The sequence below is a fragment of the Microcaecilia unicolor genome, chromosome 7, assembly GCF_901765095.1.
Source record: "Microcaecilia unicolor chromosome 7, aMicUni1.1, whole genome shotgun sequence".
NCBI classification, from domain to species: domain Eukaryota; kingdom Metazoa; phylum Chordata; class Amphibia; order Gymnophiona; family Siphonopidae; genus Microcaecilia; species Microcaecilia unicolor.
This window is the reverse complement of record NC_044037.1, coordinates 162,236,206-162,263,252: the sequence shown is the minus strand read 5'-3', so window position 1 is coordinate 162,263,252 and position 27,047 is coordinate 162,236,206. Positions and strand designations below refer to the sequence as shown.

Genomic DNA, 27,047 nt, shown 5'->3' with positions numbered 1-27,047 from the left:
GGTCTGGTGACTGGCTAGGCCACTCCATGACCCTAATGTGCTTCTTCCTGAGCCACTCCTTTGTTGCCTTGGCTGTATGTTTTGGGTCATTGTCGTGCTGGAAGACCCAGCCACGACCCATTTTTAAGGCCCTGGCGGAGGGAAGGAGGTTGTCACTCAGAATTGTACGGTACATGGCCCCATCCATTCTCCCATTGATGCGGTGAAGTAGTCCTGTGCCCTTAGCAGAGAAACACCCCCAAAACATAACATTTCCACCTCCATGCTTGACAGTGGGGATGGTGTTCTTTGGGTCATAGGCAGCATTTCTCTTCCTCCAAACACGGCGAGTTGAGTTCATGCCAAAGAGCTCAATTTTTGTCTCATCTGACCACAGCACCTTCTCCCAATCACTCTCGGCATCATCCAGGTGTTCACTGGCAAACTTCAGATGGGCCGTCACATGTGCCTTCCGGAGCAGGGGGACCTTGCGGGCACTGCAGGATTGCAATCCGTTATGTCGTAATGTGTTACCAATGGTTTTCGTGGTGACAGTGGTCCCAGCTGCCTTGAGATCATTGACAAGTTCCCCCCTTGTAGTTGTAGGCTGATTTCTAACCTTCCTCATGATCAAGGATACCCCACGAGGTGAGATTTTGCGTGGAGCCCCAGATCTTTGTCGATTGACAGTCATTTTGTACTTCTTCCATTTTCTTACTATGGCACCAACAGTTGTCTCCTTCTCGCCCAGCGTCTTACTGATGGTTTTGTAGCCCATTCCAGCCTTGTGCAGGTGTATGATCTTGTCCCTGACATCCTTAGACAGCTCCTTGCTCTTGGCCATTTTGTAGAGGTTAGAGTCTGATTGATTCACTGAGTCTGTGGACAGGTGTCTTTCATACAGGTGACCATTGCCGACAGCTGTCTGTCATGCAGGTAACGAGTTGATTTGGAGCATCTACCTGGTCTGTAGGGGCCAGATCTCTTACTGGTTGGTGGGGGATCAAATACTTATTTCCCTCTGCAGAATGCAAATAAATTCATATACTTTCCACAATGTGATTTTCCGGATTTAATTTGTGATGTGCTATCTCTCACTGTTACCAATAACCTACCCTTCAATTATGGGCTGCTCATGTCTTTGTCAGTGGGCAAACTTACAAAATCAGCAAGGGATCAAATACTTATTTCCCCCACTGTATGCATATAATGCTGCTTAAACAGAATACTGTTGAGGGTCCTTTCTGTGAAAGTTTACCTGGCAACACACTCTAATTACTGAAGTCAAAAACATGTTTTCCTTTGTGTTCTCAAATGTAGAGCCTTTGCCATTTGCTTCCTGTTGCCTTAGGATGGTAGTCTGGTCAGGCATGGTCCCTGTTTAGTGTGCATACACCACTGTTTGTTACGAGTCTGGTCATGCTAATGTTGCCTTTGCTCCTTTCATGCAGCTGCTGCACCTGCACAGGGTAATGGTGAGAAGGCTGCCCCAGAGGTGGAGGATGCTGCTTCTGGTTCACAGCAGGCTCCCCAGCACCATGGAACAGCACAGCAGAGTCACCACCTGTGGAGAAAGATGAAGACATCGAGGACATAGGTGTCGAGGCAAAAGGAACAGGAGCTAGCTGAACCACCAATGCATGAACTTCTTGAGGAAGAGGCCCCTGCACATCAAAAGGAAGATTTTAGTCACCCTGAGCAGGAACAAGGAGAGGTGGAAGAGAATATTGGCCAACAGATTATTGAACAACTGATACTGCTCAGGGCAGAGGTTGCTGGCGTGTGTCAGGAACCAATAGGCATCAGCTGGTAGCTGCAAGGGAGGACAGGGAGTTTGAAGCATGTTTCCTAGCGTTAATGTCCATCTGTGAACAAAACCTTGGCTTCCACCTGCAAGGCCACCAGTCAGTGGGCAGCTCTCCTAGCTCTGTTGTCCCTGTGACCCAATTGTGCCCCTCACCCATCCCTGGGCAATCAAGGCCACCAACTGCTGGACTAGTGGACCATTCCCAGTACCTATGCATTATCTGCCCCTCACCCATCCCTGGGCAATCAAGGCCACCAACTGCTGGACTAGTGGACCATTCCCAGTACCTATGCATTATCCAACTCTGCCGTACAGCAGACGCAGTAGCCAGAGCACACATGGCCAAAGCCAGGGCAGAGGGAAGCAATGATGGGGTCACTTGGATCCTGCCTCTCTAAGAGCTCGTGGGATATGTTTCTGGACTAGATTTCTGGGTTTTACCAGACAAATCCCTCATTTTTTTTGTCATATAATCTACCACATCACGATTGGATGTTGGCAATTGATGTGCTGGCAGATGAGATGCCAGATACCAGTTTTGGGGTTGGGCCTGACCAGAGATGCTGCAGCTCCATACAGAACATTGTAGTCTGTGGGGGGAGGGGGATGAATATCTGGGGGTCACGTATTGTACAAATATAATAAACGTTCTCAAAAATGTGTCTGGATTATATTCCGGATTTCCTGACCTCTCTGACTTGCCTGGTGAGGTGGCAGATCCTCCTGCTGTATCTCTGGTCTTTCATCCTTGCTGTCACTCTTCTCCCTGGCCTGTCCTCTAGTTCTGGAATATGCCTTGTTTAATCTGTGTTTCTGGTGGAAGTGTATATATAATATTAATAAATTAAAAAAGGCACACTCCACAGAAATAATTGCTCAAATGAGTTTTATTGTTTATTAATAGTTTTTTTTTTTTAGCATGAGTTGAGGCAGTTAACATACAATTGTACAGATACTTCCACTGTCCCTAATGGGCTCTCACAATCTAAGTAGTATATTTTACCTGGGGCAATGGAGTGACACTAACTGGTGGATTTGCCACCATTGCCCTAATGTGAAAATCTCCCTAACAAAAACTTCATTTATACTCTCAAAACATACTGAATACTCCTCCCATTTCCTGTTCTGTAGGGCATACCTCTAGAATCTACTACCTTCGTTTCGGTGCTCAATCTTCTGAATGCCTTTGGCAAAAATCCTGTGCCACACATGATTAGTATATCAATTTGACAAACTCTCTTGGCTCAAGCCCTCAACAACTCTTTGCCCCACTGAACGCTCTCCACAAACTGCCTTCGCCTCCAATCTCTCTCCCCTGCACTTTCTCCATAGACTATGGCTGTGTACTTCCATGACAATGTTCACAAGATTAACCTTGAATTCTCAACCAAGTCACCTCCTCCTGTCCTTCCTCCAGTCCTCTCCTTCAACCCCTGCCACCTTTTTTTCCCTTTCTGAAATCGCTGAGGAGGAAGCTGCACATTTTCTTTCCTCCTCCAAAACTATCTGTTCCTCTGATCCTATTCCCACCCATCTACTCAGCACTCTCTCTCCGTCATATTCTCAATCTTTCACTTTCCACTGCCACTGTTCCTGATGCCTTCAAACTTGCTGTAGTTACACCACTCCTCAAAAACCCTTCAATGGACCCTACCTGCCCTTCCAAATATTGCCCCATCTCCCTCTTCCCTTTCTTATCCAAGCTACTTGAATGTGCTGTTCACTGCTGTTGTCTTGACTTTCTTTCATCTCAAGTTATTGCTGATCTACTTCAATCTGGCTTTCATCCTGTACATTCAACTGAAACAGCCCTTGCTCGAGTCTCCAATGACCTGTTTCTTGCCAGATCCAAAGGTCTCTATTCTAGCCTCATCCTTCTCAATCTATCTGCTGCTTTTGACACTGCTGCTCACCACCTACTCCTTGACACGCTGTCTTCACTTGGACTTTGGGGCTCTGTTCTTTCTTCTTCTCTCTCCCTTCGCACTTTTAATGTATACTCTGGTGGATTCTCCTCCACTTCTATCCCACCATTAGTTGGGGTATCTCAGGGCTCTGTCTTGGGACCTCTTATTTTCTCCATCTAAACTTATTGCCTTGGTGCTCTGATCTCCTCCATGGTTTTAAGTATCACCTATATGCCGATGACTCCCAAATCAACCTCTCCAAAACCAGAAATTTCAGCAGGAATCTAGGCCCAAGTCTCAGCCTGTCTGCCTTTACATTAGAGCCTGGATGTCTCACCGTCAACTGAAACTAAACATGGCCAAAACTAAGCGTCATATCTTTTCCCCTAAACCACCTTTTGTCTTCCCTCATTCTCTATCTCTGTGGATAAAACTCATCAGCTCGTAACCTTGGGATCATCTTTGGCTCCTCTCTTTTTCTCTGCACATAACAGACTGCTAAAACTTGTCATTTCTATATCATCACCAAAATTCATCCCTTCCTTTCTAAGCACACTTCCAAAACTCTTATCCACACTATCACCTCAAACTTATACTGCAACTTGCTTCTCACAGTCTCCACACTATATCACCTCACACTGCAACTTGCTTCTCACAGGTCTCCCACTAAGCTCTCTCCCCTTCAATCCACTTAAAATTCTGCTGCTTGACACATATTCCCCCAGTGTTGCTATACTCATATTAGCCCTCTCCTCAAGTCATTTCTTTAACCGTGGTGTTTGTCACATTGACTTGCTTCTGAAGGTCATTGAAAGTCGCTATGCTCTAGGCTCAACCAGATTATGCAGCATGCATTGAAGATTTCACAGTTCTTTGCTGGCTTGTACAAAATCTTGCCCTAGAGCAGTCTAGGCACCAGAATCTGGTCTTCAGAAATGTCCTCTCAATTACTGCCCAGGTAGCACTTTGGCCCCTGTTGTATCTGACCTCCTATGGCTAATAGGGTTCATCAGCAAGCTCCTAAGGGGATTGGCACGGTCACCTGTATTGAGGACAGATGTTAGAGAGGTTACACACAACTTTTGTTATTCTGACAGTTCCTACAAGTGTGTTCTGTGTCATATTCCAGACCAGTGGGCCCACACTGGCTACACACCTGTGCAGTAGAGAGAAATGTAGTCAATGATTAAAAGGGTGCATGTGTTGTAGGATGCTCATTAGCCATCTCCCTCTGATTTCTCCACTCTGAAAGGCATCGTGCATGTCAGACTATGAAAGGACATAGGCGTTGTGGCAGGATCCGGGAAAGTTGGCACACACATGTTATCCCCAGTGTTGCATTAAAGACAACCTGCATGTTGAGGGAGTGATAGGGCCGATTTCAGTATTCTGCCTCACTTGCTGCAGGTGGCCTGAGGGCCACATGCATCTAATCTATGGAACCCAGCACAGAAGGGAATTAGGCCAACTCGTGAAACAATGTCATGGATTCTTGTTGTTCTGCCTCACGCATGGAGAGCTGGTTGTAAAGGGTGTCCCTTTTCAGAAAGGCCTTAAGAAAGTGGCTGATATACGAGGCAGCTCCTAGAAGTGATTAGAATATACCAGTTACCAGAAAGGCTAGGGAAGTGGTCACTCTCGCATGGACTGGCAGGGCATGCCCCCTCCAAACAGCAGGCTCCAAGTCCTCTTGCAGCTGTTGACAGATGCATGATGGTCTTTTTATTAAACTGGTACCTAGCTACACATTGTTCATCAGTCAGGTCTGGGAACCTGGTCCCGTACACCCCCTGCACCTAACCTTTGCCCCTGGCCTCTCCCTCTCCTACGTTGCCCCTGCCCCTCACATGCCATCAACCAGCCCATGAAGAGCTCAGCCATCACACTCCGCTGCAGTCATAAATACATTTATACACACACACACACACAATGGGACAGCAACACTGACAGGGACACACCAAAGACATGTGGCTGCAGCAGCACCACACACACTAGCATACTAATAAAGAGACACCCACTCACTGACAAACACAAACTTGGGGATGGTATACAAGGTGGTGGGGAGGACAAGGGAGGGGGATAGGGACAGCAAGTAGTGGGAAAGAAGGAATGGACAGTAGAGTAGGAGTGAAAAGAGAGTAAGCAAGAGCAGCAGGGAACAAATTGAATTGAAAAAGGTATGAGGTAGGGTCAGAGCACACACCAAGACAGCAAAATATCACCAGAAACATAATAGAGCACACAAACTGACTCTCCGAGTCTAAAGACAAAATTGACTGCACTAATTAAAGCACCTGTAGAAATCAGCACTAACATTAGGTGTCATCAAGTTCTGTGACATTTGTAGAACTTGGATTCTGTGCTCATTTGATTGTTATTTACGACCAAAGAACTATGTCAGAGGCTAAGTCCTAACAGGAATTCATAATGCCATATCAGCTGTGACCCCAGTACAAGGGACCACTTGTGGGATTTGAACCCACCACTCCTAAATGATACATCAAGTGTAGCCGGCTGACTCAGTCATCTGCATAAATTATTAGGAGAGCAGCTTGTTCATGTCAGAGGGTAAGATTGTCATTTCCCTATATTTAATGCCCTGGAAATAAGATAACGTGGAGGTGGACACCGAAGGTGTGATCTGAGCCAGCACACACACACATAGCTCTAGCTCTGCCTCCCCCCAGTCCGCACTGTGAGGAATATGAGGGTGAAAGGGAGAATGAAGGCACATGGAAAAACCTGTCCCAGAGAGCCAGGATGAGGGAAGGAGTTCTGAACCTGCCCAATCAAGCAAATGGAGAGCTGAGCAAAAGGGAAAAGGTGGTTATCCCACGAGGAGAGCTGAGAGAACAGGTTTACCAAGGAAGGGTCATGCGGGTGGTGGTCAGGGTTTAATGCTGGCCTGGTTGGGGAGGGACCCTTGCCACTCTCCCTAGGTTGATTTCTTTTGAAAGGGAGAGAGAAGGAGTGGGGGTTTTGGGCATAACTGCTATACATGAACTGCTGGGAGTTTGAACTCTTTCTGAACTGCGGTGTTTGGGGAATTGTTTTGCCTAACTGCTGACATGAACTGCTGGGGAGAGTTTGAACCCTTTCTGGAGCTACCGTGTTTGGAGAATTACTTTGCATACCTGCTGTACATGAACTGCTGGGAGTTGGAACCCTATTTGAGCTACTGTGTTTGGATAATTACTTTACATGAACTGCTGAGATTTTGGAACCTTTTGGTTTATTTTGTTTTGACTACTATGCAGTTGAACTGCTATGCTTCTTGAGAAATGCTGTGGTGGGAACCACCTTTGGAGGAGCAGATGACACAAAGGGATTACAATAAAGTATAATGATCTGACCTTGTCGATTGCCGTGTGCTCTTTAGCAGTGGACTACAGCACACATTTCAGCTAAAGGGCCGAGGGACTCAAGAGTCTCCCGGTGCAGGAGACTTTTCCAAGAGTCTCCCAGTGGTGGAGACCTTACAGCACACACCCCCATAGATCTGTCAATCACCACTTCATATACCCTCCCTGTGGCATACACTCTCCCTCTCCCAGTCAGTAGCTGTCTCCCACTGATGATACCCCTCCCAAACTGAATTCTCAATACTACTCTCCAGCTTTTTATGTTTTCCACCTGCACATACCTTCCCAGTTCCTGTACTCTCAGTACACTGACACCAATTTTTGCTCCCCCTCCACTAGCAGACACCCAGTTTGCACTCCCCCCATCCCCAGCAATACTAAAGAAACAGAAAAACAAAGATACTTACCTGTAGCAGGTAGTCTCCGAGGACAGCAGGAATTATATTCCCACAGATGGGTAAGCGGGTTTGCATTGCTGGTCCAGAGCTTGTACAAAGCTTAAAAATAGCGAGACATGCTCCACTGCGCATGCGTGGGACCAGCAGTTCAATATAAAAGCACAATAAAAAGGAGACAACTCCAAGGGAGGGTGGGAGAGTATGTATGTCCTTATAAGGGTATGTCCTTTCTCAAGAGGACAAGCAGGCCTATAATTCTCACGGGAATTTCCTAGCTACAAAGATAAACAAAAACTACCACCAGTGGTCAACTGAATCTCGCAACAGCAAAAAAGTAACTAGCATGAAACTATATATAATCTGAGTAAGAGTACAGCCTGGAACAGAACAAAATGGGCCTACATAAGTACATAAGTACATAAGTAGTGCCATACTGGGAAAGACCAAAGGTCCATCTAGCCCAGCATCCTGTCACCGACAGTGGCCAATCCAGGTCAAGGGCACCTGGCACGCTCCCCAAACGTAAAAACATTCCAGACAAGTTATACCTAAAAATGCGGAATTTTTCCAAGTCCATTTAATAGCGGTCTATGGACTTGTCCTTTAGGAATCTATCTAACCCCTTTTTAAACTCCGTCAAGCTAACCGCCCGTACCATGTTCTCCGGCAACGAATTCCAGAGTCTAATTACACGTTGGGTGAAGAAAATTTTTCTCCGATTCGTTTTAAATTTACCACACTGTAGCTTCAACTCATGCCCTCTAGTCCTAGTATTTTTGGATAGCGTGAACAGTCGCTTCACATCCACCCGATCCATTCCACTCATTATTTTATACACTTCTATCATATCTCCCCTCAGCCGTCTCTTCTCCAAGCTGAAAAGCCCTAGCCTTCTCAGCCTCTCTTCATAGGAAGTCGTCCCATCCCCACTATCATTTTCGTCGCCCTTCGCTGTACCTTTTCCAATTCTACTATATCTTTTTTGAGATACGGAGACCAGTACTGAACACAATACTCCAGGAGGGTAGAGTTGGACTCTAGACCCCAAATTCTACAGAACTGTCTGTCCAAACAGACTATTGCTTCAGTTATCCTGCTCAAGGCAGTAATGAGATGTGAATGTGTGGACTGAAGACCACGTCGCAGCCTTGCAAATTTCTTCAACGAATGTTGACCTCAGATGGGCTACCAATGCAGTGAAGGCTCTGATATTGTGAGCTCTGATGTGACTCTCAAGAGTCAGCCCAGCCTGGGTATAAGCGAAAGAAATGCAATCTGCCAGCTAATTGGAAATGGTGCATTTTCTGAAAGCAACTCCAAAAAGTTGGGTGGACTGTAGGGCCTAGCCCACTCCAAGTAAAAGGCCAATGCTCACTTGCAGTCCAGTGTGTGCAGTGAGCTTTAGCCAGGATGAGCATGAAGTCAGGGGAAGAATGTTGACAATAGACTAGTTTAGCTGGAACTCAGACACAGGTAGGAACTTAGGGTGCATGCGGAGGACTATTCTTAATGAACCTTCACATAAAGGTGCATTCACCACTAAGACCTGAAGCTCACTGACCCTGCGAGCTAAAGTAACAGCCACCAAAAATACAACCTTCCAGGCCAAGTACTTCCGAAGACAGGAATCAAGTGGTTCAAAAGGAGCTTCATCAGCTGGGTGACGACATTGAGGTCCCATGACATAGGTGGAAGTCTGACAAGGGACTTTGTCAACAGCAAACCTATCATGAAACGAGCAACTAGAGGCTGTCCAGAAATGAGTTTACCCTCTACACTATTTGCACTGAGGTGAACCCTTATGGAGTTGGTCTTGAGACCAGAATTGGAGAAGTACAGAAGGTATTCAAGCTGGATCTGTGTAGGGCAGGAAGTAGGATCTAGGGCCTTGCCCTCACACCAGATGGAAAACCTCCTCCATTTGAAATAACACTTCTTAGTGGAATGTTTTCTGGAAGCCAGCAAGATCCTGTACACACCCTCAGGAAGATGCAAGGAAGCAAATGTTAATCTCTCAACATCCAGGCTGTGAGGGCCAGAGACTGGAGGTTGGGATGCAGAAGAGATTGCTCGTTCTGAGTGATGAGGGTTGGAAACACTCCAGTCTCCACAGTTCTTCAGATAACTCCAGAAGAGGGAACCAGATCTTCCAGGGCCAGTAGGGAACGATCAAGATCATGGCCTTGCTTTAGTTTCAGCAAAGACTTCCCCACAAGAGGAATGAGTGGATATGCATACAGAAGTTCTGCCCCCCCATGAACAAGGAAGGCATCCAATGTTAGTCTGTTCTGGGCCTGAAGCCTAGAACAGAACTGAGGGACTTTGTGACTGGACTGAGTGGCAAAGAGATCCACTGAGGGGGGTGCCCCATGCTGAGGATCTTGCGGGCAACGCCTATGCTGAAAGACCACTTGTGTGGTTTCATGACCCTGCTCAGTCTGTTGGCCAGGCTGCTGAATTTTCCCGACAGGGTAAGTGGCCTTGAGGTGCATCCCATGCTGGTGCGCCCAATGTCACATCCAGACAGCTTCCTGACACAGAGGGCATGATCCAGTGCCCACCTGCTTGTTCGTGTAGTACATGGCAACCTGTTTAAATGAATACAATTTGGTTGTTCAGCCGATCCCTGAAAGCCTTTAAAGTGTTCCAGATTGTCCAGAGCTCCAGAAGGTTGATTTGGAGATCTGTTTCCTGGGCTGACCAAGCACCTTGAGTGTGAAGACGGTCTAAATGAGATCCCCACCCTAGGTGACATGCATATGTTTTCAACACTTTCATGAGCTGTGAAAATTGGCCACCAGGGTAGGGACTGAACCAGCTCTGGTAGAACTCAGATGATATCCTCTAGGTTCCCGTTGGCCTGACACCACTGGGAAGCTAGGGTCCACTGGGCAGTTCTCATGTGGAGACATGCCATGGGTGGCACATGAACAACAGAAGCCATGTGGCACAACAATCTCAACCATCTGCCGGGCTGTGACCTGCCGAGCTGCTCGTACTCAAGTGGCAAGGGCAATAAGAGAGTCTGCCTGTGCCACAGGAAGAAAAGCCCAAGCAAGCCGAGTGTCTAGCAGGGCTCCAATGAACTCCAGTCACTGGGACTTGGGGGGTAGTTTAAAATGAACCCTAGAAGCTCTAACACCCAAATAGTTCTCCACATGTTCTCCTGAGCATCGTCCTGTGACGTACTCTTTACTAGCAAGTCACTCAAATAGGGTACACATGGACTCTCAGTCTGCGTATTGATGCTGCCACTATTGCAAGACACTTGGTGAAAACTCTGGGAGCCAACACGAGGCCAAAAGGCAACAAGCGATACTGGAAGTGACCTGTCCCCAGTCGAAACTGAAGATACTTCCTGTGAGCTAGAAGTAATCGTGATACGAGTATAAGCATTCTTTAAGTCCAAAGAGCATAGCCAATCATATTCCTGAAGCAGGGTACCCAGAGAAACCATTCTGAACTTTTCTTTGACCAGGAATTTGTTTAGGCCCCTTAGGACTAGGATGGGACACATCCCCCGTTTTCTTTTGTACAAGGAAATACCTGGAACTGAATCCTTTCCCTTCTTCCCCTGGTGGAACGGGTTCAATCGCACGGGCCTCAAGAAGGGCAGAGCTTCTCTGCAAGTACCTGCTTTTGCTGAGAGCTGAAATGATGTGCTCTCGGTGGGCAATCTGGTGGTCTCTATAGCCAATGCAGGGCATAACCGAGACGGACTTTTACAATAACTATGCTCTGCTGGAGTCAGTCAAAAGCTTGCCCCCTACTCTGACGAGCCATCTGGGCCTTAGCCGCACACTGTTGACAAGAATAAGCACACTGGGGCAGAGCCTGATGAGGCTGGCAGAAAGGTGTACCTACTCCTCTTCAAGTAATATGTACTCCTTTTCAACTTGCCAAAAAACCTCCTGTTGGAGGAGGCAGGTGCAGAAGGCACCCAGCGAGAGAGAGAATTGATGGCGTCTCGATGAGGTCAGTGACCTCCTCCAAAAAGACTATCCCCCCCAGCAAGTGGCATCCACCAATCTCTGCTGGACTGCTGGGTCCAAGTCAGAGAGACACAGCCATGAGTCTGCACATCGCTATATTCTGGGCAGAAATCCTAGAGGCCACACCAAATGTGTTATAGGTGCTCCTGGCCAAGAACTTACAACACACCTTCTTGCTGCTTGACCAGCCGGTGAACAGATTCAGCCTGCTCCAGTGGAAGATAGTCTGCTAAATCAGACATACTGTGCACCAAGGACCGCAAGTACAGCCTTGTGTAGAGCTGGTACTTTTGGATACAGGAGATGAGAACAGAGGCCTGATACATCTTCCGCTCAAAAAAATCCAAGAATTCTAGCTTCTCTAACACGGGATACTAAAGCATGGTCCCTAGAACACCTGGCCCTTTTGAGCGTGGATTCTACGACTGGGGCCTATCAAACCCTGGGGAAGACTGATTCTGATACATGGTGTCCATATTGGGGAGGAGAGGGACTAACAGAGGGGACTCCCAGTTCTTCACTTGAATGTCCCATAAGATCTCATGAAGCAGGACTGTCACAGCCTCTCTAGGAGAGTTGTAGTCCAGGACCTTGACCATCTTAGCCCTGGGCTTTGCCATCCCAGTTCATTTGGAAGTGGAGGACATCACCATCTTCTTTACAAAAGGGAAGGAAAGGCTCTCAGGTGGAGACTTCCTCCTTTCTTGTTGAGGGGAGGGATCAGATGGGATGCCATAGGACTCCTCCTCTGAGAAGTACCATGGATCCTCTTCTGAGTCCCCTGAGCGCTCCTCATCGGTGTCACCCAAAATCTCCTCGTGGGCGGGCTGAGATTGAGCCTGCCTCAACAAACAGGTACCATGACCCCAAGAGGGGTGTTGAGGTGTTGGCTCCAGCCAGAACTCTGGCGAAGCTTTCTCCACCGACATCTGGAGTATGCAATACAGGTGGTAGTCAATGCTGAGATCACAAGCAACATTGAGACCTCACCATAGGCTGATGGCCACACGGGACTGTAGCAAGAGATTTATTTATTTCGATTTTGCACACACCTTTTTCAGTAGTAGCTCAAGGTAAGTTACATTCAGGTATTCTGGATATTTCTCTGTCCCAGAAGGGCTCACAATCTGTTTGTACCTGAGGCAATGGAGGGTTAAGTGACTTGCCCAAGATCACAAGGAGCAGCAGTGGGATTTGACCCGGCCACCTCTGGATTGCAAGACCGGTGCTCTAACCACTAGGCCACTCCTCCACCCCAGATGCCGATGCACTTTGGAAGAACCCCACCAACAGCTCAGGGAGCAAGGCCCAGAGGCGCTCATCAAGGGCCGACAGCGGAAAAGGCTGGGGTGTGGGTGTAGAAGCAGGCTGCTGAATCCGCCGGGTGAAGTGGATGCCTGGTCCTGGCTGTGTGTAGACCCATGCAACAGTACCTCCTGTATGGAGGGGGCGCAGTCCTCCTGGTACTGACACTTCTTGGGGACCGTTGAAACACTCGGTGCCCTGGCACTATATGTCAAGGGGGATCAATGCTGATGCTTTTTCAGATGCCTGGCAGATATTCCCTGGTGACGAACAGGACGACGTCAAGTCTTCTTGTCACATTGGGGTCAGGTCCGACACCGATCGGTACCGGAGAGGCCTGCATAGTGGCCAGCGTCAAAGCAGGTGGAGATCCACTCGATGCATGGTCGCTCCCAGTATGCAGGGGTCTCACAGCCATATGGATTGATGCATCTGATACTAAAGACACAGATGTCGAGAATTTGGACCCGGCTCCAAAAAATCTTTTTTCTCTCAGCCTTCTCTGGCCAACCGTGTTCTCTTCTTCATATGAAGACAGCGAATAAAGTTTGCAGGGGTATGATCAGGCCCCAAACACTGCAGACACCAAGAGTGGGTTGCCAGAGATGGTCCTGTTGCACTGACTGCAGCTTTTGAAGCCACTAGGAACCTTCGATGACATGAAAGGGAAAACAGCAGTGGCCAAATCAAATGACTCAATGGTGCTAAAAGAAAGGGAAGTCCAACAGAAAAAGGGATAAACCCGATCGATTAGGCCTAGCGAGCACGGTAAAACAAAGAAAATGTAGGAAAAAAAAAAAAGGCAAAAATAATCTAAAAAATACTGGGATAAAATAAACCCTGAAAGAGCTATTAAAAAGAAAAAGGAAGACACAAAAAGACCAAATGTCTGAACCAGCTATGAAGAGTGGATAACAACATGTGTCCTCTCCTCAATGTGGAAAAAAAAAAAAAAAAAAAGAGAACTGCTGGTTCCCTGCGGTTGCAGTGGGTGGGAAGGTAATTATGCACATCTCATGCTCAACCACCTATTTGTAAGCTGGTTACAATCTCCATACTGGCAACATGGACCCGGATTACCCATCTGTGAGAATTATAGGCCTGCTTGTCCTTGGAGAATGAAAGATCAGAAATGCGCATTTCCCAAAGTTGACATGGTCCAATTGATAAATTGAATATTTTTTCTACCTTTGTAGTCTGAGCATTCTATTTTTTCATTCAATTTGGTCTGGCTGCATCAGAGTTTTTAGCTTGTGGTAAAAAATCAGCTGGTGGCAAATGCAGAGATGCCCATAGGAATATAATGAGTATCTCAGTGTTTACCATCAGCTGATTTTTACCATGCGCTCAAAACACAAGCAAAGTTTTGTAATAGACCCCCTTAATGTCCTTATCCTCCCCTTATTTTCAGTATTGCCCCTGTGTGTCTCTATCCTTCCCCCTGTGATCCTATCCCACCCTTTTTCCACCAGTACCCTGAGCTCACCTCCAATTTTACTCCACACCCAACCTCTCTTGTCTGTGCCCTGTCCCTCCCCTCTCTTCCCACACCCCAGGTCCAGCATCTCTGACCCCCCCCTGTTGGTCTGGCATAACGCTCTCTTTCTGTGTGAGCAGGGAATGTCCTTCTGTGTTTATCTGTACAGCGCTGTGTAACTTTAGTAGCGCTTTAGAAATGTCAAGCAGTAGTAGTAGTCTGTGGGTCTAGCATATTTCTGTTCCAAACCCTGATCCGGTCTCTGTCTGATTGCTGTGACCAAATAAGGCACAGCTGCCACAAGAGGAAACATGTCAGAACAATAAGCTACAACAGGAAACCCCAAAGGAAAGGATTCCTATTTAATGGTCAGACAGGAACTCATTGGCACCATTTATAGAATTGCACTTAGTGCCAGGATCTGCTCCTCCTGTTAGGCACAATTTACACCAGGTTTCACCCGGAGTAAATTATGATGCCTAAATTAGACTCAGTTCTGCCAAATTTTATAATACTGCTTTCAGCAATGCTCATGACCCACCCATAGGGGGCATGCCTTTTTTTTTTTTAATCTGTGCACAATTTATGCACACCACTTTATAGAATAGCCTAAATAGATATGGGGGGGGGGATGCTAATTATTGCAAATTGATTGTGCCTGTTTATCTGCACTGATTGGCTCAGCAACCGATTAAGTTGTGCATGCAACTTAAAGCACCAGGGATTACAGGGAAAAACCAATGACTCACAAGTTACAAACTGACCTTGTCACTCTAAGCAAGTCAACTGCTGGCAGACCATTGTAATTACAAAGCTATTGTCTAGAGATCTTAGCTTGGTTCCGTATTACAAATGTTATACATAATGAAACAATACAACCCATTTCCCGTTTAAATTAGGTATTCTTCTAAAATGGCACGTCTGCTTCATATTCAAAACAGCTCATTTGGAAAAGAAAGATAGTACCATCGCTCTTTCTCCCTCCCCCCCCCTCAATGGGGAAGCTATATGTTAAATTTGTACACCTCTTTAGTTCATGAATTGTCTGGGGCACTCGCTGATTGTTTAGTTTGAAAACTGTTACACCAAGGCGAAGAGATCAGATTCTGGACACAAAGATGGTACCAAAGTAATTTAACGGAGAAAAAAAAAAAAAGAAGAAGTTCCTGACTGGACACGAAGGTAACTTAAAAACAAGTTCCTGACTTTTCCTAGGAACTGCTATTTTATTATTTTAAACGATTTTTGTTTTAAAAAGCTAGCAGAGCTACCACTGGCTTTATCTGAGAGGTAATTTTCCTGACGTTGTTTTCTACCTTATCTCACGAGCGTCTCAAAGATTTAGCAGGGCTCGAGCGTGGAGGGCTTGAGGCGCACGCTCGCATCCCATGCAGCGGTCGGCACTACTACCTCTGCACCGTACGGTACATGTTTCCAAAAATGTCCCCACGCTCTCTGAACGAGCTCGAGCTCTGACATCCTACGCTGTCGCTCGTTCTCTTTCTAGAAGCTGCTCAATCAGCTCAGCTTTCTAGCTCGGTCTTTTATATAGCCCTCTAAAAATAGCTCCCGCTACAACGCCATGTTAGGAAGAGAGGAGACCCAACTCGAACCAACCGGGACCAGCCGTCAACCACAAACCACGCCCTAGAGGCAGGCCTTTTGGCTCGCTATTGGTCTCTCGTGACTACATGAGCCACCCTCCCTGTTTACCTTACATGGTCACGCGCTGGCTTGATTGACAGTTTCCTCTGAGGATCCCACGGCTATCCGATGGGAGGGGGGAAGGAGTGCAAAGCTCGTTTTCTTAGTTTAGGGAGGGGGAAAGTTGTGGCTAAAAAAAAAAAAATCGCGAGAGGCAGGGAGAGAGATTGCTATACCCCCTCCCAAAGGAAAGAGGAAAGATTGCATCGAGGAGACAGCAGCGATGCAAAAATCGATGGTAGTTTGTTGTCAAGGAGTTTGCATGGCCTTTCCTGATCCAGGGACTGCCTGCCGATTCTGAGCAAAAGGCAGTATATTTTACCACAGTGGAGAAGTGTCCTGTTCTGGCTGCAGATCCGCACATGCTGGGCGCATCTGTCCTCACTGTCTCCTGTCTCTTCTCTTTAATTCACTTGACTGTAAAAGAAAAGGGACATTGGATTTATTTCTGTCGTTACGAAAGGAAGAGCAGGAACGAGGGGGCTGTTTTGTCTTGCCTTGTACAGCAAGCATGGATGTGCTGGCTAGTTATAGTATATTCCAGGAGCTGCAGCTTGTCCATGACACCGGCTACTTCTCAGCATTGCCGTCCCTGGAGGAGAACTGGCAGCAGGTGAGCGATTTTAAATTACTCCTGCAGCTCCTAAATTGAACATGGAAACAGAGTCGGGGCTGTCTTTGTTTTATAGTAGATTTTCAGTAACTACAAAGAGCAGTCCATCAAAAACAGTGACTCCAAATACAGCTATAGGTACCAGTCTAGCATCTTTGGCTAGCTCAAGTAGTCTTGTATTCGTTATGTACGTGTGTGTTTTCTTAATTTTCATGAGGCTATCACTTTTGATTAGCATTGGCAACTCGCAGCTGGGGCAAATGGAACAGATCATTCTATTTCGAGATAACTACATGCGTGTCAATAATCTAAGCCAGAGCTCGTCTTCAAGAGAGTTCTGAGGAACTTGAACTACAGCACAAATTAATTTGTGTACCTTTTTTTTTTTTTTTGCTAGCCTTTATTTTGAGTGTGGCTGACTTATTTTATTTTGAATCAGGCTATGACTTCTCCTTCGTGATTTACTCCGGAGGGGGGAGAATATCGGTTTCGCATCGGTGCCAAACATTGCACACTTTTCAAGGCACTGTCAAGAAAATGCGATGCTTGCTGGCAGCTGCGATAATACTCCTGGCGTGTGTGTTAAAGCCACATCTCATAAAGAAGGGGGTGTTTTGTGAAAATTCACAAGGCAGCCCAAAATGAAAAAAAAAAAAAACATGTGAGGGAAGAAACTGTCAGGTATTCACTGCTGTTCTGGGAGAGTGCAAAATGCGCTTGTAGTGTTTGATGAATTTAATATAGGATAAAGTAATATGTGGAGGTTTTTTTTTTTGCACTTATACAGGGGATGGTGGTAATTTTTCGTAACAGGTGTTTTAAGGAGAAATTTAACCATCTGAACCCCCTCCCCCCCCCAAAAAAAAACCCAGCTGTACCAAGGTTGTAATATGATGGATACATTGGCTTCTAATCGGAGTGCTGTGTTAAAGGGGTTAAGTTTCGGGATTGTGCCTATATATATATATATATATATATTTTTTTTTTTTCCCCCTCTTTAAAAGGGAGGGCGTTGTTCATCTTTGCTTTTATATGGTGAACTGCTTAGTGCTTTGGCCGTTTTTAGTTCCTCATTATGAACAGTTTCTGCAGTAGCTTTGGAAGCCTGGAAATGTCAGAGGCAGCCAGTCTACTTTGGGTGGGCTTTGTTGATCCCAAGGGAACCTTTTATTATAACGCGAGGAATGGTACACGTCCAAGCCAAGTGATCGGTGCATCCGGTTTCATTATGCTGTTCTTTAGCATGCTAATATGAACATAGAGATAATTATGACTTTATATACAAAAAAATCCACAATACCGATGGAATATGAACAACAGCCGAGAAGGTTCAATACAAGATAAGCTGTTATCATAGTCAGTGTGCCCAAGGCATTCACTGTGTGTGATACTTTGACTGCAGCTGCTGCTTTTCAGCAGAAGGAGGAAACAAAAGCTTTCGTTTCGTATACTATTGTATAGTTATCCAAAGTAAACTTAAGGATTAATTGGCTAGGATGTGTGTGATGCTACTGAGAAGCTAGGTGTGTATGTGTGTGAAAGAAATCGAACTTGTGCCTGCAACCCTTCCATATAGAATAGAATGGGGCATTGTTTTGTTCAGGTACAGCACAGTAATACACCTAACGAGTCCTGTTGTATTTTAACGATAATTACTTTCCTAGCAATACAGATCTGTGCACCATTTTTAAAGTGAAAGCATTTGAATACACTTTCTTTAATTCAAAATTCTCTTATTATAGAGCTTAAGGGAAAAGACCCGTAATGTTTAATATTTTCTGAATTTTAATTGCTTTGCCTGCTGTTCTTTTATGTAAACCTGTCCTTAGGCTGAATGTCTCCTGTCTGCTCTCCAAATAGCATCATCCGTCTTCTCTCTTTCTTCTTGTTCTGTTTTTCATGGGCAATAGGATATTTTATACCTGCCATCTTTTGTGGACACCTATCTGGGGGCGGGGGGGGGGGGGGGGGGGGCGGGGGAGCTCTTTGTCCTTAGTGTTAACAATAAAAATCTTTTTATAAAAGTCCGGCTGATTATTTTTCTAGAGTCAATATTATAATTACTTACTGTACTGAATGTAACTGGTGAGCTAAATCTATAAATAATGGTAATAAACCACAGGTTAGATGACCAGTCTCTTCTTTATCGTCTGATAAGTTGGTTATACCATGCTTAAAGAAGGAAATAAGTGCTGCAAGAATAGCATGCCACTGGATATATGTAATGTATTTTTCTCTGTAGTGCTGTGGATGTGCAGGTGGCTTCTGTGTACTTGCATCTGGCACCCCCAGAACATGTTGGAGATTCTGAAGGAATAGAAGGTGCCCTGGGAAGTTTATTTTCTTAAGTGTGTCTCAGCAGTGAATTAGTTTGGTGCACAATGGAGTCATCACTGTAGTAGTGTAAAAAGTGGGTCAGACTGTAAGCCCAGTTTTTATATCCCATCCATAACAACATGGCTCTAAACATCTTGAATTCCTTATTTGTAAGTAAAACAGCATAGAACAGTCTGTTCCACAAAATAATTCATATTTTGTAATCCACAGAACCAGTTTATGTCCACAGTTGGGGGGGGGGGGGGGGGGATTGCATAATACCATTTCCTGTGTCTAATGCATTGCAACCAGCCTCTTGGTTTTTATACTGCACAACTACAGTAGCTGGTAGGGGGGGGAGGGAAGTGGAAGATTTTTTAAAAATGTATCAATGCTTTTGGTAATAAAAAATTTGGGGAGTGATTTAAGTGTACATTTGAATGCTGTTACTTTATATTTTTTATGGTATAGTTTGCAAGCATGTGAATATTTGGGAGTGAATTTAGGATTTTTAGAAAAATATGGGCTGAAAACAAAAGGTGTAGAGTAGGGAAGGAGTTGTAAAGTAGTAAAGAACCACCTTGGGTGAATCCTTTTATAAAGGTGGTTAATAAATCCAAATAAATGAATGAATGCATAAAGAGCCTTCTCTATCCCTTTCTTCACTGCAGGATCTCTTTCCCTTTATTAAACCAATAACTTTTCATAAAGAGGTGGCAAAGGGGAGAAGATGCTGAGGTGATTGCTTAGAACAGGGAATGGGGAGCGGACAATAACAGTTAAAACAGCACTAGAAAAAATAATTCTGGATAACTTAAGCTAACGATTAAAGAAATCAATATGAGTCTCCTTTGTTTAAACTTTTATTTAATTCTAAAGGATATAATTGTATTTAGATTTGTAAAAATATTTCCTGTTTAAGTTGCTATTCGGTATTTAATTTCATTAGGACTTCAAGCAGACATCATTGTATAAGATGCAGTTTTGGTTGATTATAGGGGTGAACTCTTTCCCCCCCTTCCCCAAGAAATTGTGGGTGCTGATGTTGTTAGTCCTCTTTCCCTATTGTCAGTATGACTTCCTTATGCTTTGCCTCCCCCTCCCCCCCCAAGTAGGCAGGCAGACAGACAAACTAGATCAATGATCATGGGGGGAGGGGGGGATTCTATAAATGGTGCCTAAAAATTGATGTTGAAAAAAGTGCATAGCAGTATCCTATAAATTGCGCCCACAGTTAGATATTGCCATTTTCACCAGTGAAAACGTGGTGCAAATGCATGTGCCTTAGCCCCTTTATTCTATAATTACGTGCATAACTAAAAGTCATGCCCATGATCTGCCTGTGGCACTCCTATTTCTGTGCTCCCTTTTCCGATTTGTGCTTAAAATATAGGTGTGCAAACATTAATTGAATCTAATTAGTGCTAATAATTGCTTATTAAAAAGCCAGTTGGTGCTAATTAGCTCATTCAATTAAAATGCATGCACAAATTTACACATGACATTTTTAGCGCTTTTTATAGAATTAGGGGGATAGTGTAGTATAAACAAGAAAGCAGATTGTTGGAACAGGATGAAGGGATTTTAGGTTTAGCTGGTGCCTTTTTCAGGTGAAGCTCAGGGTGAGTCATGTTCCGGTACAGTAGGAATTTTCCTATCCTCATAAATGGCAATTCTCTAAACTGGTACTCAAAGTTATGCACTGATTGGGCACATAAGTTGTAGAGCAAGATCATGTATACGTGTGATTGGTGCCACAAATTGGCATTTACGCACGTAAGTGCTAGGTGCTGTTCTATAACATGTCAGAATTGCTTAGCATATGGATTCGAGGGGGTGCACGTGGGAGCAGAGAGTGGGTGGGTCATGGAAGTGTCTCCAAAGTATGTGTATAACATAAAATACTATGTTATGCACATTTGGGTACGTGGTTATGACTGCCATTGCCTTGGCATATCTGTTGACGCCACCAGTGCCGGCTTATGCTCATATTCTACAGCAGAATCTTGGTGCCCAGATGCTTTTATAGAATTCATGCTAAACACATGACATTGGGCCACCTAAACCCTGGCCCCAATTTATGGAGTTCCATCCAAGGTTGTACCTGAGCCAATGGAGGGTTAACTGACTTGCCTACGATCATAAGGAGTAGCAGTGGGATTTGTGCCCTGGCTTCTCTGGTTCTCAGCCTGCTGCTCCTCCAATCCAGAGGTGGCCAAGTTCATGATTATACTTGCCATAGGGTTTGCATTTGCCACAAACAACTCTCTCTATCCAAGTATTCTCCTTAACTTTAGGGCATCAACAATATTTCCCCATTCCCCTTGGCTAGGAAGTAGGCGCATAAGGCAAGCTTAGATCCTGTAAATTGTAAATGGTTCATCAGCAGCATTTGTGTGCAGATCACATCATATCAGCTGCTGAAACAACTGATTCACCATTACTTCTGTTAATATTCAGATGACTGTGTGGATATCACAAGCAGGGTATTGTTGTCAAATGAGGTAAATGGATTTTGCCAAGTAGTTGTTTAATGGCCAGTTCTATAACCTAGGTGTGAGATCTATTTGCATGCAGTAGACGTGAAGAGATCTCATACATGTTCATTGTGGAAATCCTGAAATCCGGGCTGGGTTGCAGACCTTGAGGACTGGATTTGAGGACCCCTGATGTAAATGTTTAGAATACTAGTACTTATGCATGTATGTGCACACATACCCACATAAATGCTAGCAGGGCGCCTAAACACTGTTCTGCAAATACCCACTTAACTTAAAGAGCAGGTATTTGTAAAAAGGGGTGGGGGCAGAGCATGGCCAGGGCATAAATGGGGCTCTCACATATGTAGCTTACAGTACATAACTGTGGGCACTATGAAGAGAATTAGGCACCTAAATGGAAGTGCCCAGTTATAGAAATACAAAACATATCTTTACTCTAAATAATGTAATGCATTCTTTTTAATGATGTATTATTATATTTTGTAATTTCCCTCTATTGTTGAGGTTTATTTATTTTTGTAATCCATGTAAAATTCTGTGAAATATGCGAATATTAGATTTTTGATGATGTGGTGTGGTGTTATCAAAAAGGACCAGTCATTAATGGGGGCAAGTTTTATTCTTACGTACTAGATTTAACTGAGAAAGCACAATTAAATATTGATCCAGACTGGTGCAAGAATAATAGTTTACCTAATGTAGTATATTATGATCCATGAACGTCTCATATGAACAACTGTAATAATTTGTGTGTGTGTGTTGGGGGGGGGGGGGGGGGGGCTTTACTAAACCATGGTAGAAAATAGCCGTACCACATGGCAACGCAGGGCTTTTCTGCACGCAAAGGCCATTTCTATCACAGCTGCAATTTTCTATTTTTCCATTTATTTTTTTCAGGCCGTGCACTAATGTTAACATTAGTGTGTGAATGCACTTACCACCTCTTAATTAGGGATGCTAAGGGCTCCCATGTTAAGAACATGCAAACATGTCAGTGTGCTAACCACCCATGACACCCCCCCCCTTGCCAAAATAAATTAGTATGCCATTACCAAAACTAATACAGGGCACTTTACTACATCCAGCGTTAACCCTTTTTTGCTGCGTTAAGAACATGTTAGCGTTTAAAGCGGCTTAGTAAAAGAACTATTTGATAACTTATGATTTGTATTGTCTAAGTGCTGCTGTACCAGAAGTCTGAATTGATTGATTTTTGGATCACAGATCTGACTGCAAGACCCATTCTAGATAATTCCATAATGGTTTTGGGAGTCAAATGGAATTTTAGGAACTGAAAACTAACCTGAGTTGAGTGTTTGGACACTATTGGACTCATTTTCGAAAGAGAAGGACGCCCATCTTTCGACACAAATCGGAAGATGGACGGCCTTCTCACAGAAACGTCCAAATCGGTATAATCAAAAGCTGATTTTGGACGTCCCCAACTGCACTCCGTCGCAGGGATGGCCAAAGTTCAAGAGGGCGTGTCGGAGGCGTAGCGAAGGTGGGACTTGGGCATGCCTAACACTTGGACGTCCTTGACCCATAATGGAAAAAAAGAAGGACGTTCCTGACGAGCAGTTGGACGTTTTCACATGGACCTGTTTTTCTTATGACTAAGGCACAAAAAGGTGCCCAAAATGACCAGGTGACCACCAGAGAGAATCGGGGATGACCTGTTACTCCCCCAGTGGTCACTAACCCCCTCCCACCCTCAAAAAAACATCTTTCAAAATATTTTGTGCCAACCTCAGATGTCATACTCAGGTCCGTGATAGCAATATGCAGGTCCCTGGAGCAGTTTTAGTGGGTGCAGTGCACTTCAGATAGCCGGACCCAGCCCCATCCCCCCCTTACCTGTTACGTTTGTGGAGGAAACAGCGAGCCCTCCAAAAGCCACCAGAAACCCACTGTACGCACATCTAGGTGCCCCCCTTCACCCCTAAGGGCTATGATAGTGGTGTGCAGTTGGGTAGTGGGTTTTGGGGGGCATCACACACAAGGTAAGGGAGCTATGTACCTGGGAGCAATTTATGAAGTCCACTGCAGTGCCCCCTAGGGTGCCCGGTTGGTGTCCTGGCATGTCAGGGGGACCAGTGCACTAGAAATGCTGGCTCCTCCCATGACCAAATGGCTTGCATTTGGTCGTTTTTGAGATGGACGTCCTTGGTTTCAAAAATCGGCGAAAATCAGAAACGTCCATGTCTAGGGAAGAGAAAATCTAGGGATGACCAAATTTAAGGATTTGGATGTCCCTGACGATATTTTTGAAACGAAAGATGAACGTCCATCTTGTTTCAAAAATACGGGTTTCCCCGCCCCTGGATCAGGACGTTTTGCGAGGACGTCCAAATCAAAACTTGGACGTCCCTTTCGAAAATGGCCCTCCACTGATTTTTTTCGTCACTGATCATTTTCTGAATCCTAAGATCCTACTAATTTACCCAAATGGGGCCCTACCTTCCCACCAGTTGGACTACAGTTGAGACTTTTTTTAAATTGAGATATTTGTAAGTTGGAGAACTTTTATTTTTTGTTTGTTTTTTTGGTTTAAGAAATTTATGATGGCTTCCCATTGTGCAATATAATAAGATTTGGCATCCTAGCTGGAGCCCATCTTCCTTTCCGCAAACTGTAGGTTTGTCTAGCAACATCTAACATTGTAGGGTAATGCCCTTTTGTAGTTTGCTTTGATTCTTGGCTTATATCTACTACAATGCTCACAGAAACAGAAGATTGTGCGTAGAATCATTTTTCCAGCCATTGTATTTCCGTCTCTCAATATCTTCCATTCTTCACCTGGTAGCCAGAAAAAAACCCCAGAGGAAGTTTGTTGTGGAGCTTTGATAGAAAAAGCAGAAAAGCTGACATATGCTGTATTGTGCTCACCACCAAGGGACAGGCAAGGCTTTCAGTAGCTGTATTCTATCCTATGCTGTGCATGGTGTTCTGAACTAAGTATTTTATTTAAAGAACTATTTCTCTAAGTTATTTTTTTTAATTTTGGGACACACTAAACCAAATTCTTCTGATCCTCAACCACTGGTCAGAGGAGAGCATCATCAGTCTCATATCTGAACTTGCAGGGCGAACAGCAGAGGAGGTGCTCAGAGGAAGCTCTGCTCTCCTGCCAGTGGGAAGAGGGGTAAGATTACCAGATTTTTGATGAATGAATGAATCTTGGACTCCTGTTCCAGTTGTGTTAGTAGTGAACAAGCAGCTCATTTTAGTAAGAAAGGAAGGGGGGGGGGGGGGGGGTAGAGTATGGTGGACAGCATGCAAGAGAATTAATTATGCATCAGAAAAAAGTCAGATTTGCAGACAAAACTCGCAACTATTCCCAACATGTAAAGTCTGTGAAGGAGACAGGCCAGATCAGAGACTTTGAACTGGGTCCCAGGTTATTTTACAGTATGAATTATTGATATTCTCTATGAGGCAATACATTCCAGCCTTTGGAAGCTCTGGCTTGTTTTTCTGACTCATCGTGTCTATTTTCCTGCTCAGTCTCTGGTGTTCTATGTATTCGTTTTTGTATTTTTTGGTATTTTTGTTCCTCTTTTGACATATTTAAATTTATGGAGTGTCTGCTCATAAAAGTGCTCCGTTCAATTTACACCCAACATATTATATAATAAACACAAAATGCATTAATACAGAAGCAAATTATATCAAAATATTTATAAAAAATATCATAATAAAATCATAAATACAGGTAAAATATTTCCTTATGTTGTTCATTATATTGAAAAGAAAAAAAGCTTCCTCAAATAAACAGATTTTACAAGCCTATCAAAAAGCAAGATAGCCAAGACCTAATCTCAGCTTTGTCTTTTTACTTTAGTGTGGATTTTTGGAAAACATTTTCTTCTCCTGTCTTTCTTCCTGTCTACTCTCTCTTCAGTTCTCCCCCTCTTCATCCACCATCCAGCATGCTCTTAATTATTTCATATTGCCATCCATCTCCCCCATCACAAACCCTAACTTTCTTTCTAACCACCCAATACCACATCTTTCTCTGTCTTCCTTTGCCATCTTTTCTCAAGTGTTCCCTCTCAATCAGTCCCTCTGTCTCTTCTCTACCTCTGTCTCCATGTTGGTCCTTTTTTAAATTTGCCTTTATTTCCCTCAAATCATGCTTGCCTGCCTGGAGATCTGGGTGACTCCCTCTTCCTCTCTGTGGTCAGCTAAAAGGTACAGACATGTAAGGCCTGGGGCAAACATGCTACAAGCAGCCAGAGAAGAACCTTATACTCTGGGCAGCAGGATGATTCTGGTAGGGGCTGGATGAACTGAACAGGAGGGGAAGGGATGAAGTAGGGAGCAGAGGCTTTTCTATCCCCTTCACTTTAACTGGTTGTCCCTTTCTGTCCTCCATGTTGCTGCCTGGTTGCCATGGTGACAGGGGAGAGGCTGGAGCAGCAAGCAGGAGCTTTCAAGTGTACAGCACTGCGTACGTCTAGTAGCTCCAGCGTTTTGTTTGAGGGGGTACTTGGGGGTACTGAACCGGCACCTTTTCCACTGTCTGCTAAACTTGATCCATGGTTCTCATATTTTAATGAAAGAGCTCAGGTTCTACATACAAATTCTGCCTTGTCATAGATTCTATGACTGGTTGCAGGGGTCCTGGCTATTGTGGGGTGAGTCCCTCAATGATCACTCCACCCCTGGAGGGTGGCCTGGCATTTGAATACCGGCACCTTTTTTGCTAGACAAAATGCACTGAGTAGTGCTATAGAAATGATAAGTAGTAGTAGCTTTCACTACCCAGTAAATTCAGGCTTTGTGGGACCAGATCCCATTCCTAGCTGGAAAAACTGGAGGGAGGATCATGTGGGGCTGCCAGTTGAAAAGCACTGATCTAAAGGAATGCCTTAGGCTGCAGAATTTGCTAGCTCTGGTTCTGAAAGACAGATAAAATCTCTAATGCCTGATGCAGAAATCTTGGCCATGAGGCCTGCTTTACAAATGGCTGAACTGGATTATTCCTTTGTGAACCTTGTCTAGTATGATAACATGGGCACAGAGTCAAAATGTTTGATTTAGTGTTGTCTAGTGGGGGGGGGGGGGGGGGGGGGGGAGAAGGGGAAGGCCTTTTCCTATGATGGCACAATGTGGCCTTTTTTTTTTTTTTTTAAATCTTACTGATATTTGATGAATGAAACTTAAGACATCTTGGTGATGGAGATGCACACAAAACGAAGAGGGGTGATTTATTCGGATTTAGCACTCAGCTTTTTGGTTAGTAGTTTAGTGCACGCTGAGGCCCCCTTTTACCGCAGCGGGTAAAAGGCTGTCATATTTTGCTGGAAAAGAAATGGCCGTATGATGAGTGAACCACTTGCTGTATGGCTGGTTTTTTTTTTGGGGGGGGGGAGCACTTACCATCACCCATTGGGGTGGCAGTAAGGGCTCCCACGCTAACCCTTCAGTAACCGGGCAGCGATTACCGCAGGGTAAACAATGGCACTAAAATAGAAATATTTTTGTAATGCCGGAAATGGCGAGCTCTGGAGGTAGGAACTACAGCTGGGTAGCCCCGGTGGTAGTTCTGTATTGGCACGTGGCAAGCTTGTTGGTGCATACCAACCCTTTAGTAAAAGGGTCCCTCAATCATCATTTATATGGTTTTATTTGTTGTTGTTGTTTTTTTTATTTTATTTAATATTATTTGCTATCTGTCTTT

At 44.8% G+C, this 27,047-nt stretch overlaps 1 protein-coding gene across 1 annotated transcript in view; it reads left to right on the top strand.

The window, feature by feature from the left end:
- Positions 1-16,276: 16,276 nt before the first annotated feature.
- Positions 16,277-27,047, top strand: part of KLF7 (Kruppel like factor 7) — a 273,131-nt gene continuing 262,360 nt past the window's right edge. The window contains exon 1 of the mRNA XM_030210339.1: positions 16,277-16,544. Within this exon, the coding sequence (XP_030066199.1) occupies positions 16,443-16,544 (102 nt within the window). The 5' untranslated portion in view covers positions 16,277-16,442. The remainder of the gene's footprint in view (positions 16,545-27,047) is intronic.